This window comes from Polyodon spathula, chromosome 4, assembly GCF_017654505.1.
Source record: "Polyodon spathula isolate WHYD16114869_AA chromosome 4, ASM1765450v1, whole genome shotgun sequence".
NCBI classification, from domain to species: Eukaryota; Metazoa; Chordata; class Actinopteri; order Acipenseriformes; family Polyodontidae; genus Polyodon; species Polyodon spathula.
In genome coordinates, this window is record NC_054537.1 from 5,887,847 (window position 1) to 5,907,440 (window position 19,594).

General features: G+C 37.3%; 1 protein-coding gene across 2 annotated transcripts in view; it reads left to right on the plus strand.

The window, feature by feature from the left end:
* LOC121314089 (cullin-2-like) overlaps positions 1 to 19,594 on the plus strand; it is a 29,470-nt gene that overhangs the window by 7,412 nt on the left and 2,464 nt on the right. For both annotated transcript variants that reach the window (XM_041246937.1, XM_041246938.1), the window contains 17 exons: positions 719 to 813; positions 2,352 to 2,457; positions 3,214 to 3,296; positions 4,003 to 4,099; positions 4,926 to 5,036; positions 5,472 to 5,634; positions 6,252 to 6,376; positions 9,732 to 9,839; positions 11,098 to 11,157; positions 11,583 to 11,711; positions 12,116 to 12,202; positions 13,440 to 13,592; positions 15,923 to 16,000; positions 16,507 to 16,573; positions 16,731 to 16,933; positions 18,118 to 18,219; positions 18,670 to 18,786. In XM_041246937.1, coding sequence (XP_041102871.1) covers positions 719 to 813; positions 2,352 to 2,457; positions 3,214 to 3,296; positions 4,003 to 4,099; positions 4,926 to 5,036; positions 5,472 to 5,634; positions 6,252 to 6,376; positions 9,732 to 9,839; positions 11,098 to 11,157; positions 11,583 to 11,711; positions 12,116 to 12,202; positions 13,440 to 13,592; positions 15,923 to 16,000; positions 16,507 to 16,573; positions 16,731 to 16,933; positions 18,118 to 18,219; positions 18,670 to 18,786 — 1,884 coding nt within the window. The remainder of the gene's footprint in view (positions 1 to 718; positions 814 to 2,351; positions 2,458 to 3,213; positions 3,297 to 4,002; positions 4,100 to 4,925; positions 5,037 to 5,471; positions 5,635 to 6,251; positions 6,377 to 9,731; positions 9,840 to 11,097; positions 11,158 to 11,582; positions 11,712 to 12,115; positions 12,203 to 13,439; positions 13,593 to 15,922; positions 16,001 to 16,506; positions 16,574 to 16,730; positions 16,934 to 18,117; positions 18,220 to 18,669; positions 18,787 to 19,594) is intronic.

Below are 19,594 nucleotides of genomic sequence, written 5' to 3' on the forward strand. Positions count from 1 at the left end.
AAGTGTTTGTGTGAATGGCTCAATCTGCAGCAACATCTTTCTTTCTTGTACGGTGGTGCATTTCAGCACCTCCACTACTAGTATAATGCTCGTTTTTTGCTGGTCACTTATTTCTATACTTCATTGAAACAGCATTGATACGTGAGCACAATGGGAACTCAAAAACTGTATCAAGAAATGCACCGTAGGATCAGTAGTCCCAAAACAGCACAAAAATATAGTACAGATGCACTAATCTGGATGCAAGTTAATACATTTCCCAATGGCCTTTACACTCAGCTATAAGAACTAAGGCAATTCATTGTATTTGACTTTTTCTTCCCTGTAGGGGCTGCAAAATAATTTGCACAAACAGGAAATTCATGTTAAGCGAATTCATATTATAAGAAATAGTTTACAATAGGCAGCTATCAAATTTGGCTGGGACCGTGTAGAGAATTTGTAGTGTCAGGAAATGTGTTGAATCTGAGTTCACCTTCATGGGAACTGACTGTACTTCTGTTGTAACCTTTTTTTTTTTTTTTTTTTTTTTTTTTTTTTTTTTTGGAGCGTATGTTTGGAGCGAAGCAGAATTAAATCACTAAGACCATGTAATATTAATATATGTATCTAGCTTCTCTCATGGTGCCTGCCAGCACTACGGCAGTTGATCATCATTCATGAGAACATCATTCACAAGCACCAAAATAAAATCAAACTCCTGACTGTGTTTTTACAGAAAGTACTAGAATCAGAAGAGAAGGTATTGGGGATGTACCACAGATACTGGGAGGAGTACAGTAAAGGGGCAGACTACATGGACTGCTTATACAGGTAGAGTAACAGCATTTCAGAAACAGTATGTCCTTGAAATACTTTATAGTTTTGGAATTATCAGCTATTTGTGTTTGTGTGTAACATTATTTTTTGTTTCAACTAGTTTTGCTGTCGATAGTGTTTTTTGGTAGAGTAATGGCTGTGAATTTCTATGAATATAGATTCATATGATTGCAATCTGAGTAACAGGTTGTTTTTTTTTAATCCTGAAGATAATAATAAATGACCACAAATTCACAATTAATTCAAGTGGAGCATCACAGGAATAGCAGCAAATTCATTGGAATTCAGAGGGATTTTTTTACAGCCATAATTTTAACACTTTATAATGGCTGTACAAACTACAGTACAATTTGTGTAGCTGTGACCGATTTCAAAATGGTGTGGGAAATATATTTATTATTATAGCCAAGCATGGCTGCTCATGCATATCAGTAAATGCTAATTAACTAATGCTTTTGGTCAACAGTCTGACATTGTCTGTTAGACAGTCTGCATTGTAAATGTGAACATAACAAAATGAGCATTTAAGAGATTACTTAGAAATGTAGTCAATGGGATCTTTAGAAACAAAGTATCAAAGTGATCGCACTTAAAGGGTTAGTTCAGAAGTGATAGATAAGCTGAGCTGATCATGGAGAGAATAGGCCTGAAAACCTAAACCTAACAAGAAGGAAAGTAATACTGCAGCAGTCCAGTTTTGGCATTTATTGTACCTGTTTACACTGTATGTGTGAAGTAAATATTGTACATGTGACAGCATTTTGTATTGCATAGTTTTGACATGCATACTTTATATATATATATATATATATATATATATATATATATATATATATATATATATATATATATATATATATACACACATACAATATAATAATATGTGTGTATGTATTACAGGTAAGCTGTCCAGCTGTTTAATTTAAAATAGATACCTCACACAGAAGCAAAGGATCTGTTTTTAAGTACTGTATGTTCTTGTTGCGTACAACAGGGGAATTTGGAAAGGTTATGGAGTTTAACAGCAATACACTTACAGCCTGTTAATTCATACAGTATATATGCCTGTTAAATGCATGAATGGAAAAGGAACTACTAATCATAAAAGTTAGGTAGGAAAAAGTTGTCAAAATTAAAGGTTACATTTTTATATTTTATTATTACCCAATAAATCAGGTTCTTATTTGAGTGATTATTATCCCACAGATAATGCTAACTGGACTAAGCAATATAAACTCATAATAAAGCATATTTGTAGCATCAATCTCCTGTGCACCAGTCATTACCAGTAAATGGCTGACCTTCTCAAGACACCTAACTGTTAGTGCTGTGTCAGACATTAATGCTAACTAAGCTAAGCACAGTTGGAACACCATAAACCTGTTATAGTTAAGAGGCTGAGAATGATTTTTAGTTTAGTTATTTCGTTTAGTATTTTTATATTTACCACTATAGAATTGATTAAATCTATTACACCTTTTGAGTTGGTTTTTGAGAGATTTTCTGAGTGATGTTGCTGCTGTGCTCTGCAGGTACCTCAACACACAGTTCATCAAGAAGAACAAACTGACTGAAGCTGACCTGCAGTATGGCTATGGTGGGGTGGACATGAATGAACCACTAATGGAAATAGGAGAGGTAAATGTTGGGAGAAACCAGGTCAAGAATCTCTAATTGCCATAGTTGCAGAGTAGTAAAAATGTAATAAAAAATATTGTTAAATCTTTCTTGAGGTGTTGTTATTTTGATAGTTATTTTTATAAACATTTCAGTCCAGGCTTGACAGAACTTACGAAATCTTAAACACTTTTCATTACTAATATTTATATCCAGAATAAATAGCATTCCAAATAATAACAATAAAAAAAAAATCAAATATTAAGTGTTGAAGTATTTGTATTGTTTTGTTTTTTTTTTAAATTTATAAATGCAGTGTGTTTACAATTACCATAATTCTAGATTGAACTGCAAAAAATGAGGTAATTGGCTTGTCAGAGCCTAAGAACCTTTCAATTTCTAGGGGCTAGCAGAAACCAATATTTCTGCAACTATATGCTACTATATTTCTGCTACGTTGCTACTATTTTCTACTTTCATAAGTTGGCATCTCTGATGTAGTTCACTTGGACCTACTTTAATAGTACTGGCAACATTGTACCTATGTAATTGGCGGGTGCCAAATATATATATAATATATATATATAAATATATATATATATAATATATATATATATATATATATATATATATATATATATATATATATATATATGTGTGTGTGTATATATATGCTACTTATATACCCTTTGTGTATTTACCATTTTCCTATTATGAATCAATAATAGTGCCCACCACACAACACAGCCCGACTTTCAAACTACTGTTGCATTTCAGCTAGCGCTTGACATGTGGAGGAAACTGATGATTGAGCCTCTGCAGACCATTCTGATCCGAATGCTACTAAAAGAAATTAAAAAGTGAGTTTTGGAATATTTTCATTCCCCCGAAGTGTTTCACTATGAAGTGAATTAAACATTAATATTTATTAAAGCAGATAAATCAATTATGTTATCTCATTTCAAAATGTATAATTTTCTCTAGAGTTGTTATACAGCAAATGTTCCTAAATATTTAAGTGCTTACCTGAAAAACAGTAAATGCAAAATGTATAGAATATTTAGTTTTTTAATGTCCACCTTTTAAAGACATTCTGTTTTCACCATCAGTGAATTATAAAACAAAACAAAAACATAAATAAATGTAAAAATAACAACAGACACATGAAATGTCCCCTTCTTGTACTGAACAGAGCGATCTTTAGCATAAATATTTCCGCTCTTTAATGCAGCTGGTGTCTTTTGTTGACGACATTGTAAAGAAACTGTGCTGCTCTATGCAGTGTCTTCAGTCATTTAGAAGAAGCAAACTAAACTAGCTGCTGACAAGTTCCTAATGCAGTGTAACAGATGGTGCGTCAATAAGGCAAACGTTTGCACTATTTATTTTTAATTGATAAAAATATCTATATTTACACTATTCTTTCAGAAATGGGAAATGTCACATGGAACAGCATATTACACAGCAATGGGTACATTTCACGTAAAGGGAAGGGATTGCAGACATTTGTAGCCAGTCAGCTGTGGTGTTTTCCAGCCTTTTAATATGCACTTTTATATCCTATAGTGACCGGTGTGGTGAGGACCCAAATCAAAAAGTAATCCATGGGGTTATCAACTCCTTTGTTCATGTTGAACAGTACAAGAAAAAGTTTCCCCTTAAGGTAAGAGGATGCTAATGAATTAATACTGGGGGGTCGGACCTTGATTCCACCATCCTGAAACTTGTGAACCTGCAGCACCACCAGAGATTTGATGTGTTTAGGCATAGAAATGTGGAATGTATGATAGACCAGCTAGTGTGCATATATATATATATATATATATATATATATATATATATATATATATATATATATATACTATTTATATTATAAGCCATATATATATATATATATATATATATATATATATATATATATATATATATATATATATTTATATTTATTTATATATATATATATATATATATATAAAACGGAAGCACCGTCTCGTACACAGCTATGCATTGCCATTAAAACAAAAGGAAGCTGGATCCAAAGTAGCTGATCACTACACGGCACAAACTGATGCAAAGAAACTATAAAGTCTGATGTAACCTGTGTTACATATATCTGTGGCAGGCAATTCAAAGTGAATAGCAGCTCCTGAACTTCGGTGAAAGCACTTTAACACCATATAAATAAAACAGTACTTGAGTAAGTCCAATAAAAAAAACCTCTGAACGATTGCAAACATCATAAAAAGAAGTTGAGATAAAATAAAAGTAAGTGAACCCAGAAGCTGCTTACTCTTTCATGCAGTAGTATATAGACCCTCCGAAGCTTAGACTAGCTGAATGTACCCCAGAGCAGTATCTCCATAGTGTTTGATAACATTTTGTGGTGCTTCCATGCTGTCAATTTTAAATATTGTTTTTCATCATGATGACAGCAATCATTATTTTGTCATGCTCTGCAGTATAACCTTTCCTTCTTTCCCATGGTTTAGTTTTATCAGGAAATATTTGAAGGCCCTTTTCTGGCTGAAACAGGAGAGTATTACAAACAGGAAGCATCCAATTTACTGCAAGAGTCAAACTGCTCACAATATATGGAAAAGGTAGGGAAGCTTGGACTTGACTTATGTGTAGTATGTACCGTGTAAATACCGAGTTAGATACTGAGAATTAAGAGTCTTTGTAGGAGACACTCAAGGAGCAGTTATTTTCCATTGGGAGATATAAATGCTGCATGAAAATGTGTGTTTCTGCAGAACTATCATGGCTTGGAAGCTTTATTTCCTAAACCTTTGCATTAAGTGAGATTGTGGCATTACCAGACCAACTGCAGACTATGCATTCTTGAAATGTCTGCTGGTATAAGAAGATGGTGATTTCCAATGATAACAACAATGGACTTTTCAGTGATAGTTGTTGCTGTTTACCCTTTAATCTTTTACCTGAGTAAAGAAAGTAAGTGACATGGCTTATTGAAAAGGTGTAGATACACAGGTTATTTTTGGCAAACGTTTGACAGTTGAAATATTATGTTTAAGGTTTTAGCCAGGTTAAAAGACGAAGAGGTTCGATGTCGGAAGTACCTACACCCCAGCTCGTATGCCAAAGTGATTCACGAATGCCAGCAGAGAATGGTGGCAGACCACTTGCAGTTCCTACATGGGGAATGTCAAGATATCATCCGACAGGAAAAGAGAGATGGTGTGTGTGATTTTTACATTTACAATTTTATTTGATCCCACCGGTGACTGATTTGATAACTCTTCCTAACTGCATATTTGTTTCATAAAACCTGTCAACATGCTGGACTGAACACCTGTATGCACAGTTGTACCTTCTGGCAGGGTTAGACAATCTTTAACAAAACACACTTCCCAACAGCTGTTGATCTCCAGGTAGAAAAACTGATTTTTGGCTGCACATAGAGCCTAGCAATTGTCGTTTCTGGCAGATCTAAAATGCTATGTAAGTACAAATGCCTTTTCAGTAGGATAATTTCATTATTGCTTTTTCCAAGGGGTGAAGGTATTCAATAATGTACTGTTTTGTCTTCCATCAAAATGAACTATTCATACTTTTATTTAAGCTTGTTTCAATTGTAGTGCTGTGCTGGGATTTGCTGTTACTGGGCTTACTATTTTATTAAGTCAAGCAATTAGAGAAGTGAAACAGTATTCCCTCCAGTTGTAATCTTTACAAAGTGGAGGTTAGGAACTCTGCTCTAGTACTTTATCATTATCACTCTGCAGCTGCACTCTCTTACTGATACTTTGCTATTTGTAGTCTTCTGTTTCTGTTCCTACCTCATTTTCTTACAGACATGGCCAACATGTACACGCTACTGCGGGCTGTGTCTAGTGGGTTACCTCACATGATTCAAGAGCTACAGAACCATATCCACGATGAGGGCCTAAGAGCAACCAGCAACCTGTCTCAGGAAAATGTGAGTACTGCCTGGGAGGCTGCAGCTGCCTTCTGTAGAATAGTAGAAGCTTGGCCCTAATGGTTAGAGCTGGAGACGAAGAGCAGGTTTCAGAACCACACAGCACATCTTTTGCCTTTTTCTGTTTTCTACCTGGCTGTAATTGCATGTTAAAATAATGCAGTGTAAATGTCCCAGTGCCTTTGAGAAAACTGAGGGATGCTAAGGTGATCACGGGTGTTAGAATTGTGATGGTGAAGGTTCCATGTGGTACTGTGTGTGTTAGTTTTGTTTGTTTTTGTACTTGTGAATAAAAAGCGTTTGAACTGCAGTATTCTGGTCTCTGAGTCTCATTGCCGACACTACCCGGTCACATACGGTGTCGGTAGCGGCCCTGGACCGAACTGCAGATTTATTTTTGAAAAAAAATAAAAACTATTTGAAAATAGAAAATGGAGTGGAAGGAAAGACGACTGGAGCGGAAGCACCGGTTAAAGAAAGGAGGCGAAGCCCCACTTTGGTGAGAGACCTGCAGGCGGGATGAGGGGAGCACTGCAGAGGAATGGCTCCTTCGAGTCGAAATCCAACCCTAGTCACCAGCCCCAGAGAGGAAGAGGGGGAGGAGCGGCCATCCCCGGAGGTGAGCAAAGGAGCCAGTGCCATCTCCAGCGCTAAAAAAGGAGAGCAGCTGAGACAGCTACCTCAGCGCTCTCAAGGCCACATGTTTGTGCTCATCTGCAGGGAGTGGGGGCACTGTGCTCAACTGCCCCCTCCAAGAAGAGGAGTGTCCAGCGCCGCCAGCACTGCCAGCGCGGTCACTGCTGGAGTGCCCCGCACAGCTGCCAGCGCGGTCACTGCTGGAGTGCCCCGCACAGCTGCCAGCGTGGTCACTGCTGGAGTGCCCCGCACAGCTGCCAGCGTGGTCACTGCTGGAGTGCCCCGCACAGCTGCCAGCGCGGTCACTGCTGGAGTGCCCCGCACAGCTGCCAGCGCGGTCACTGCTGGAGTGCCCCGCACAGCTGCCAGCGTGGTCACTGCTGGAGTGCCCCGCACAGCTGCCAGCGCGGTCACTGCTGGAGTGCCCCGCACCGCTGCCAGCGCGGTCACTGCTGGAGTGCCCCGCACAGCTGCCAGCGCGGTCACTGCTGGCGTGCCCCGCACCGCTGCCAGCGCGGTCACTGCTGGAGTGCCCCGCACCGCTGCCAGCGCAGTTACTGCTGGAGCGCCATGCACTGCTTCCAGTGTGACCATGTCACTAGCGGCAATTCCGCTGCTGGCGTGCCCATTGCCACTTCCAGCATTATCGATGTTAGTGGTGCCCTTGTCTGCATTTCAGCTGCTAGAAGGCCGCACATCACTGTCAGCATTGGGGCCACCCCAGCATAAGGAGAAGGTGAGGAGACCCCCTCCACTACAGCCCCGATTACCAACGCACCCACAAGAATCCATGTGGGGAAAGATGGATAAGAGGGGAGTGGGTTGGTGTTTTAGGGGGGGAAGGTGGCCAATGACGGCCATGGGTGCTGCAGCATCACATGCCGAAGGACATGAAGTGGAAGGATTTTCAGCAGGACAGACATGTAGTGTCTTTCTAATGGCAGTTGAAAAGCAATGGATACAGTTTTTAAATCTGTATATTGAGTTTGGAAAAACATTCCATGGTGTTGGGGTTGTACCTGCAAAAACGTGTATTGGGCAGTGATCGGTGATGTGAGTGATGGATTGCACTTCAATGCAGTCACAATTATGCGACTCACTTAGAAGGAGGTAGCCGCCCCTCCCATGTGTTGTTCTAACATGGTTAAGAAGCCAGGTAGTTCCTTTGGGTCTTTAATAACATAGTACGCTGCAGTAACTGAATTGCTTGTGTTCCATTGTCATGTGAAGGCTTTCCTAAGCCAGATTATGCATGTTCTTGGGGTTCAGGGTCCTGTTCAAATGGCCCTCATCTGAGAAGATGCAAACAGCAGGCTAGTACCAGCCTCTTGTTTTATTTTTCTTGTTCACGCCTCTGGCGCACAACTGCAGTTCCCAGAATGAGTTGCTCCTTTGTTAGTGTTGGCCACTTCTCTTGCGATCAATATGCTTCCAGTCTGAAGGAATCGTTCCACTACTCTGGTTTCCTTTTATCTTGGAGTTGTGCCTCTGTCAGGGTGCATGCTAGCAAAATCAGTAGTGGCAAAAAAAATTAGCTCAGCACAATGGTCTGCAAGTGTAGTATTCTTAACATTTGCCCTTCTAACACATTTACATCAATATACAGTACCAGTCAAAAGTTTGAGTACACCTGCTTGAAACCAGGTTTTTCATGATTATCTGTGCTTTTAACTGTATAAACGTGTCTATATACACTTAATATTTAATTATATGATATGTGTATTTATATAAGGTGATAATCATAAGTGAATTGCATTCAAAAATGTAATTTTTAAATGAAAATGTAAATCTTCTGCATATGTGGTTCCCACTTCAAGCATGGAGGAGGCAGTGTCATGGTCTGGGGTTGCTCTGCTGGTGACAGAGTTGGTGATGGCTATCATAGCATACTTCAGAGGCATGCCATTCAATCAGGATTACGGCTAGTTGGGCAGTCCTTCATTCTTCAGCAAGATAATGACCCGAAACATACCCCAAAGTTGTGCTAGAACTATCTGGCAAAGAAGGAAAGTGAAGGACAACTCAATCTAATGACCTGGCCTGCCCAGTCTCCAGACCTCAATCCCATAGAACGTGTATGGGACAAACTGGACAGAAGAGTCAAAGCAAAGCTACCCACAAGTGCCCTACATCTCTGAGAATTGCTGCAGAAGAGCTTGGAAGACATGTCAGGTGATTTCCTGCTGAAACTTGTTAACCGAATGCCTCGTGTTTGTGAGGCTGTTATTAAGGCAAAGGGTGGCTATTTTGAGGAATCCAAGATTGAGACAATTTTCAATTTTCTTGAACATTGCTTTGATACTCCTTATGTTTTGTTTTGTTTATTGTAACATGTGTTTTCATTTTCAAGTATTTACAGAAACGTATACGACGTAAAACATTGTCAATTATGAAAAAAACTAGTTTCCAGTAAATGTACTCAAACTTTTGACTGGTACTGTATGTATATCTATATGTTTGCAAGGATGGAAATAATAATAATAATAAATAAATAAGACTGCTGTTGCATAGCAGTTCCACCCATTCCAGATCTTACTATGAGCTCGATTAGCCACAGTGTGTCTTATTATACACATATTAAAACCAGGAATGGATCAAACTGCTACTGTCTTGTTTGAGTTGTCTTATTTCTGTCCCTGTATTTGTAATGCTTTCTCAAGTCATGTTCATGTAGATCTTGCATTATGATGTATTAAAGCATTTCTATTTGTCGTCCTAGATGCCAACACGTTTTGTGGAGTCTGTGTTAGAGGTTCATAGTAAATTTGTTCAGCTCATCAACACTGTCCTGAATGGCGACCAGCACTTTATGAGTGCACTTGATAAGGTAAATGTATTTCTTTGCTGTAGAGACTTTGCACTGTAGCTATTGGAATCATTTTAGATTTGATACGTTATAGCTAATTGACAACATTCCTCTTTTTCCTCCCTACTTGATCCCCTTAGGAGAGATTTAAACTCAGTAAACTATTAATGATACACAGACCTCAGGTCTGATATTGATGTAACTATGCATAATAAATTGTTATTCTGCAGTCTGTGGCTGTAGGCCAAAGATACTTAGTATTTCATGGCTTGATATCTGCAGTTTGATTTATGTCTGTGTTTTGTGTTAGTGGCTTGCTTGTTAAAACATGTATTGAAGCTAAACAGTCACAAGATGGCACTGAAGATACATTTTTGGTGAATCACAGAAACAATGGTGGGGATACTTCTAAGGGTCGACTCAGAAATGCACAAATAAAATGAAAGTAAAATAATTACGCTGAGGTGGGAAGTAGATAGTAATGTGATAAACATTTACAGTGCAGACTATTTTGTATTATTTATAATGACTTTGCCCAATTAAAGCGAATACGAGAGTTTCGCTATACTGCCTTTTAATTCTTAGCATCCAAAGCCATGTAATTAAGTTTTAAGAATGAAGCCTACTGTTTGGTTTTCTGTCGCAGCAATTTGTCAGTCCCAGACTGTTATGAAAAATGATATATTAAATAAAGGGGGAAAAAGGTAATGTGTAAACCAGATTATTCTGCCTTTTATTGCAACTGTGGTACCATTCAGTGAGCGGAAATTGTAAAAGGGTACTTGAGCTGAAACCTCCTGACAGAAGGGGTACAGTGTCAGACAAAGGTTGAAAACCCCTGCTGTAATGCAACAGCTGGATGGGACTGTATGTAATCTGACCGTATGTAATTGATGCACAGTTACAAAGAAAACTGATGTGACATCCAGTTCTTGTGGTACTTGATGCTGTTTGTGCACATAATGATTATACTACAATGGACATGCAAACAAGCATTATACAGTCTAGAACTACAGTATCTGTTTTCAGGAAATAAAAAAGTGAAAAACTAGATGCTGTCACATGTTAATAGTCTCACACCAGTAGACAGTTTTGATCGGATGTTAAATTAGTGGGATTATTTTTTGTTCAATACAGTACCTGCAGAATGAACAGGCTCATTGGTCACCAGCATCTAGTTTTAAAAATACTTTTTAGAAGTTTTTGCAATCATACGTTATCAGTCACATCTGTTTTTTAAATAATACTAGACTTACTGTGTTTCGTTTCCTTTCTTTAGGCTTTGACTTCAGTTGTAAACTACAGAGAGCCGAAGTCCATTTGCAAGGCCCCTGAACTGGTGAGTGTATTCTTTAGAGAATTTCTGAAGAAGGGTTATACAACACGACTTCAGCATAGGTATTTCGATATTATCTCTAAAGAATGTATTTCTCTCATCTGCCACTTGGATTTTGTTGCAAGCTAGTTGAAATGGAGCCTGTTCGTTTCTTTCGGCAGCAGAATACCAAGCATCCATATACCAAACACGGTGACATAAGACATTGTATAACAATTGGCTTACAGTACATTTTTGTGATTTGGTGTAATTGTCCAGGATTGAATTATTTCACATTGGCAGTCCAACTACAACCTCGGATCGAGTTGTTCCAGTTGAGATTGAATTGATCCAAGGGGCAGATGGAAACAGGGCATGTTGTGATGATCTATTGCATTGAATTAAAAAGTGGATAAGGGCTTTTAATTCTGTTTGCTTTCCTTTTCTAGCTTGCAAAGTACTGTGACAACCTGCTAAAGAAGTCTGCAAAGGGAATGACAGAGAATGAGGTGGAGGACAAGCTGACGAGCTTCATTACTGTATTTAAATACATAGATGATAAAGATGTGTTTCAGAAGGTAATCGGTTTTGGGGGAATGCTCTGTTTTACCAGTCTGCAGTTGTGTGTGTGTGTGTGTTTAGTTTCCCTGCCATTAAGAAGGCATTACACATTTTCAAAGTAATCCAAGTCAGTCACAGTTTATTAGAACCAATAGCTGCAAGTGCTCACACACAGTTATACAAATACAATTACTTGACATTACTTCCATTAGTGTCTAGATGGTAGCAGCACAATCAAAAGATCATTCTTCTAAATGTGTTTATTATAAGTAGACATAAAGATTGAAACATTCAGTAGATAAAATCTCACAATGATGAACCAGATGCCAAAAACTCCTGTAATACTAAAAAGAAAATGTTCAGACAAGAAATATTTATTAACATTTTTCTAAGATTTTATGTATTGTATGTTTCTTTTCAGTTTTATGCAAGAATGCTAGCAAAGAGATTAATACATGGCCTGTCGTTGTCTATGGATTCAGAAGAAGCCATGATCAACAAACTAAAGGTAAAGCTCTTGTTTTATTGTAAGAAAGTAGGAAATTATTTTGACGTTCCTATTGCTCATTTCAGGTTTGTATAGGAATTAACAATGATATGTTTTCCTTTTTTATGGAACATAATAATTACCTAAAGTAAATATACAGCCATTCCTAGCAAAAACAGCAGATGGCTCCAAGGTCACCATCTCAGAATCTGATGAAATGATCAAGCCTTGTCCATTATCCCATCATACTATAACCTCCAAAGTCACTGCTTCCTAGCGTAATTATTTTCAAATAGAACTCATAGAATAGACTGCTTATTCTGAAAAAACAGGTCATAAATAACTTAAGAATGGCACTACGTGATGGGACTGTAGTTGGACAGTTTAACAATGACACAGTCCTGTAGGATTCATAATTTTTAAAGGTATTTAAGGGGTTGAATGCCTGAAAGTGCTTCTGTCTTTTTTGTATGGCTGCCATATTGGGGTCATATGACTTTCTGCTTTCTAGATGATACAGAGGTAATGATTCATGTTGGATTCATACTTTGCACACACATGTATTCTGGAATTCTGTAGGCCAAATTTGATCTGGGGTGTCGTACAAGAAAAAATTATTCTTTCCGACATTTTTGTTTAGTTGTTTTGCAACTCTGCTGTCTCCACAGTATCAAAACCTTTTGAACCAAGTGGAGGTTGTGCCTTGATATTTACAGGGTTATATAAACCCTTAGTGCTGAATGTGCTGCTGACCATGAAATGAACCTCTGACCAAATAGATCACGGAGGCAGCACACTTTGATTGTAATTTTAATGTTAAGAACAGAGTTGTATTTTTTTTTTTTATTTCTATTACCATTTTTGTCCAGTTAAATACAACTTTGACATAGTGTCTTTATAGTTGTATTCTGTGATTATCTGAATAACCTTCTTACATGTGAATATGAACTGTTTCAGTGCCACATTGTTTTTTAACATTAGGCTATATCTGCAGTACAATCTTTTTCACATTTCCTTTCAATCTGTATGTCGTGCCCCTTAGATTAATACTACCAGGATGCTTTTTTTTTTGGTTAACAAAATTGTAATAGTTTTAAAGCTAACTTGTGTGATTGATCGATTAATCTCTAATCGACCAAATGCCCTAATATACAGTACATTAGCCCCCATTACTGTCCGAATATGTCAGTTGCTTCAGCTTGTGTCAACAACACAAGGTAAATAACTGAAATAACCATGTATCTCTTCCCTTGTACAGCAAGCTTGTGGGTATGAATTTACCAGCAAGCTCCATCGAATGTACACAGACATGAGCGTCAGTGCTGACCTGAACAACAAATTTAACAACTTTATTAAAACCCAGGAAACTGTCGTTGACCTTGGAATAAGTTTTCAGATCTACGTACTGCAGGTAAACCTCGTGCTGAGTGCAATCTGTCAGCTCAACGAACTTTGTAAAATCAGCAATCAGCAATACAACCGTTGTAAAGGTCATGAAGTGAAGTTCAAAGTGCTTAATGGACCATATATGCGCAGATTAATTTCAGATATGTATGTATTTATGTTGTTATATTATATTATAATGTTACATACATATGTAGTGAAAAAATAAGCTGACAAATGGTTTTTGATTCAAAAACACTTTATATACAAGAAAGGTATACTTCCAGTACAATCCAATACAGTCATATGAGCATGAGTTTCAAGCTGACTTTGGACAAGGCCTCAGTACAGCTCAGTGCATACATTTGTATCAGAAAGCACGGATATCCATGGAGTCAATTCAAAAGAGAGGAAAAGGCTGACAAAACTTTACAATGTTTGATATTTATACCTTTGTAAACAATTGTTGAATCCCCTTCAACCCGACTGATTTCTGTCCTATAATTGAGTCGTCATTCTGTCATCACATACGGCGAGCCTACCACATACTCCCTCTGTGGGAAAGGGGACGGTGCTCTCTGACCTTATGGTCCGCCATGTGTAATGTGGCATGGTGCGTCTATTTTGTCTTTTACTGCAGCTTCCCCCCATCACAGGGTCAGCCATGTGTTATGAGAGAATTCTAAATTTGGACAGTACTGCATTAAAATGACTAACGCACATTCACACACAATTTAAACATGATTACAACTTAACTGTAAAAGAAACACATACACATAATGTAAAACTTATAATTAATACCTCATGCAGAAAGCCATTACTACACATACACAAACAAATGAACATTATATGCATGACTTACAATGTGTAGTTTTAGAGGAAATAAAATCAAATAATGTACAGTACAGAACAATAAAGGAAAAACAGTGGATAGATAAACTCAATACCATGTTCCCCGAACGTTCAATAAAGAGGAATAGTAGATTGTTACATCATTGGCTATGTAGTAAATGACATTGCATTAATAGATTTCAATATAAATAGGCGAGTGTGGTTACCATTGCAGCAGGTAAGGGGTAACACATGACAGGGCGTGCGTTGGGCTGCATTAACATAAGGCTGTAGTTGGGTTGGCAACATGAAGCAAAGCTGAGTGCCTTCAACCAGCAAATCTGTATGTTAATGAAACACAATGCACAAGCCCTCGTTTATAAAATGGGATAAAAAATTATTTTTTGGTTGTTTGTTTGTTTTTTGTTTTTTAAAGAACAATTTTATTATATATCCTTGCATTTTGGAGAAAAAATAGTCCCTCAAACAAAGTTCTATTTGTCGTAAATATTAAACTGGAGGTTTTCAACGTTTTCATTTATTGTTAATTAAAGTAAATGAAGCCTTGTAAACAGAGCTGACATAACCTGCCTTGTTAGTGACAAAGCGTTTAAAAATGGCAATCATGTGTTTTTGTTGATAATGAAAAGATGCAGAAAAGGAGGCAAAGACAGAGTTCACTATCCATGCCTTACTATCGCTGACCTGGAGAAGTCAATACAGAAATACATTATTAGTATTTTTAAATGCTTGGTCACTAACAGAATAACATTCCACTTTTTATGGAGCAATTGAGACAAGCACAAAGGCTAACATAACAAAGCTAAAAGAAATTGAGTACTCTTGACCAGCCGAATTACGCACTAAAGCATAGAATTCTTGTAACAGACTGTTTACATTTTCAAGACAAACTGTTTGAAGTCGATTTCCATTTCTTTATGTTTTATCCAAACAATAAAAACAGAGGTTTTGCTCCTTGTAATTTTAGCCACTTGTCTACTGTCATGCCTCTGAAAAGATCAAATGTGATGCAAGGAATCTCATTTTTAAAAGACCTCACACAACAATGTGTATATTTATTGCGATTGTAATATGTGTATTGATAATTTTATTAGTCGAACTGTGCTTCGGCAAAAATAAGTTATTTAGCTGCACGGTAAAAAATTCTCAACAGCCAATCAGCCTGCAGCATTCAAACATTCTGTTTTATAAAAGCCTACAACTACCTTCACTGTTTGTTTTTTAAACACACTTTCCCTTGACAAAATTATGTTAAACATACTGAAACGTTAAGAAGTTGGCTCTTTTGAATAAGTAATTGATAACCTGAAAAGCCACTATTTTAATAATTAGCTACTATAATTGTGCTTATGTTAATGTTTGATTCTGCGGTTCTGAAAAACATACCATGTTACTTTAAGCTCTAGATATTAGAGTGCCTCCCTCATACACTTCTTGTTGCAGATGTGTTGGTGTTACACACAACAGTAATGAAGCCTGACCTTGTTCCCTTCTGTATGATTTCAGGCAGGGGCATGGCCTTTAACACACGTTCCATCCTCCACATTTGCCATTCCTCAGGAGCTGGAAAAGAGTGTACAGATGGTAGGTTACAAGGCTGTTCTTTAATAGTTAGGGGCAACCTGACTGGCCTTTGGTCTGATGGCTAGAGAGAAGGACAGAGAGCAGGTTTAACTTTGAGTTGGAGCTACTGACTTACTGCATGACTGTACTGTCAAGTCACCAAAGCTACTTGGACATGCAAAACCCCAATGAACGTATGCATTTATAGTTCATGAAGTATGCATTTATAGTAAATTTACTTTAAACGCAGTATTGTTTAAAATTGAGTCGTCTTTCCTATCATCTGTGAAGCCTTTATATGTTTTTGTTGTGCCTATTTTAAAATCGAGTTTTATATACTAGTTAACTTCAACCTTAAAGCAGAATATTCTGTGACATTTCAACAAGCTATTCAAGTGAACTTGAATAACCTGTAATTTTAATCTTGACAAATCTATAGAACTGGTAACTTTGGTGTATAATTCAGTTGGTGCTGCGGTAGCATTTGACATAACATTGGTCTAATGAAGGTCCCATCTGCTTTGCAGTTTGAATTATTTTACAACCAGCACTTCAGTGGGAGGAAGCTAACATGGCTGCACTATCTTTGTACAGGTAAGTAAACAGATAAAAGTAGCCTCAATTCTGTGCTCTGGCATACAACTGAGTCTAATTACCTTACAGCTAAAATCACTGCTGCTGTGGCATACTGTTTTTTTATTTTATTTTATTTTATTTATTTTTTTAACATATACATTTCATTGGTCCACAGGTGAGGTCAAAATGAACTATCTCTCCAAGCCCTACGTTGCGATGGTTTCTACCTACCAAATGGCAGTACTTCTGGCTTTCAATAACAGCGAGACAGTTAGTTACAAGGAGCTCCAGGACAGCACGCAGATGAATGAGAAAGAACTGACAAAAACCATCAAGTCCTTGCTGGACGTTAAAATGATTAACCACGATTCTGAAAAGGTGGGTGTCATTCCTAATGGAGTATAAAGCACACACAAGGAGTAACTGTTGTGCAGTACAAATGCGTCGGCTGCATTTTTTGATCACCAAGTGGGGCATTTCTCTTTACCATTTGACAGGTAAATGACACTCAGTCATTTGATTTCAAAGCTTCTCAGATTCCCTCCAATTGGAAATGAAATGCCGTCAATTTTCGGGAGTTTGATCTGAGAGTTGAAGTTTTTATCTCATGGGCCAGTTTTTAACAGAGAGATCATGGCCACAGACTCATTATAGGTAATTGGACTTCAGTTATTGGTCTGGCTTGGGATCTTAAATCTTATCTTATTTTGGATTACTGCACAAACATAACAATGTCATTTTATATTTCACTGCGTTCTGTTCAGACCTCAGGAGCCTTTACAAAAACACAGGATGACTGCGTGGCATTCAGAGACTGTTAAGCACTAGTTTGCACATTTATGTTGTTGTTTTGTAGTAGTACTGTTCAGCTTAGTTACTACTTGTATTGTTTGGAAGTAAAGCAGATGTTTAAAAAAGTGGTAGAGGGAATAGTTAATCAAAGACTCCAATTGGTGTTTAAGTTAGTAGTGCAGGTGTACATATTCCACACTGTGCATCTTCAGAGGATGCTCCACATACTATAAATCAGGCATTCCAGTATTCTTTACTGTGTTACTAACTCCTCGTTTGCTTACCTGATGACACCTAGGTCTTCAATACCACTTATCCAATTTTCATTTAGCTTCCATGTATTGTTCTGTAACATTCTGTACATGCTGTTGATATCATTTTACAGGTGTGGCAGGGGGTGTATGTTAGTGATATTATCGTTTAAGTGTATCACTGCTTTGTTTTGTATGTCTTATCAATCTATCTACTTCAAAAAAAAAAAAAAAGATTGAAGAGGACATTGTATACATGTTTTTAAATTGTTTTTTAGTCATTATTGTTTTAGCAGCCAGAGAAGTGAGACCAAAGGCATCTTTTTGCTTCATTCATTCATGTATGTATAGGGTCTGAATGTAAAGGTTCTGTCTGTCTAAATGAAAACCACATAGGTCGAGAGACTTGAGCAGATAGCACACATTATATCTATAAATTGTGTCTATGATCTGGTACTAACCAAGCATTTAGGAATCACGTGGGCATCCTAATGGATTTGTGTTTGTCCTGTTTTACAGGAAGAGGTAGAAGCAGAGTCTACATTTTCATTAAATCTGACTTTCACCAGTAAACGAACCAAGTTTAAAATTACAACATCGATGCAGAAGGACACCCCGCAGGTTAGTATTGTCATTGTTGTTGTTATTCCTTACTGTAAAAAGAACAGACCAGGTAACGCAGATTTCAATGTATTTATCATTTGGAAAGGAACATGTACTAAACACTGTGGCCTTTTAAAATGCAAAAACAGCATAACCCATGGATGAAAGAAGAAATTAGTAACTCGTTATTAATGCAAATGCATTTGTAAATGGCACACTTACACACTAATGAACTTGAACATACTGTAGTTTGTTGGTCGTTCTATAGTTTCTTATTGATTCAATATAAAATTATAGATTCCTATTAAATATTCTATGAGATTTTTATTTAAAGATGCAAAAAGTAATTTTTTTTTTCTATTGTTTTGTTACTGCGAAGACATTTATTTTGTCATATTAATGAGTATTCTTACTATCTGAGTCCAGGATCATGTCAAAGCCTATGTTTTTTTTTTTTTTTTCATCTAGGAGATAGAGCAGACTCGGAGTGCCGTGGACGAGGACAGGAAGATGTATTTACAAGCTGCTATAGTCCGTATCATGAAAGCACGCAAAGTTCTGAGACATAATGCACTAATACAGGAGGTATGTCTTTTCTGAGCAATAATCAAGGAATGGGTCCGGGAAGGTTTGTGGTTACAACTAAACTGTTTAGTTCCTGAGTAACTAATAATATTTCCATTTTAACAACAATAAGAATTTTGGCTTCCTTGTTGAAATATTTGTATGAAAAATATATTCTGTCTTTACTTACTAAATTATTGTAGTGTCCACAGGGCATCGTTTAAAAGGATTTCTCAATTAAGCATATTTTCTTTTGAAGTTAGGGAATGGCAGACATTCCTGTATTCCTGTATGGAGCAATCCAGAAAAAAATGAGAAAATAGTCTCAATCACACAGAATACACACTTTTGGTTTACATGTCAATATTGCAACATTCCAGAACACTCAAAGATGTTCTCGGTTAGTGGGCCGTAATTTTATGCAAAAAAGTCCCTGTGCCCATTATCAGGTTGAATCATCTGGAAAACATCTTATTGGGAATCCTGTGATCTGCCAGTGTCAGTTTCAGAAGCAGGCATTAGCTACAGTGGTAAACTACTACCCTGCTTGATTTTTTTGAAGATGCTACGTTGACAATGGATAAGTGCAAAGCACATTACATGGTTTATTTAGATTTCCAGAAAGCTTTTGAGAAAGTCCTGCATAAAAGATTCATTCTCAAACTGAATGCAGTAGGGATTCAAGGAATTGCTAGAAAACAAGTACTGATTAGAGGAGAAACCTCAAAATGGAGCGAGGTAACCAGTGGAGTACTAGTATTCCTAATTTACATTAATGATTTAGATTCTGGTATAGTAAGCAAACTTACACAAAAATAGAGGGAGCAAA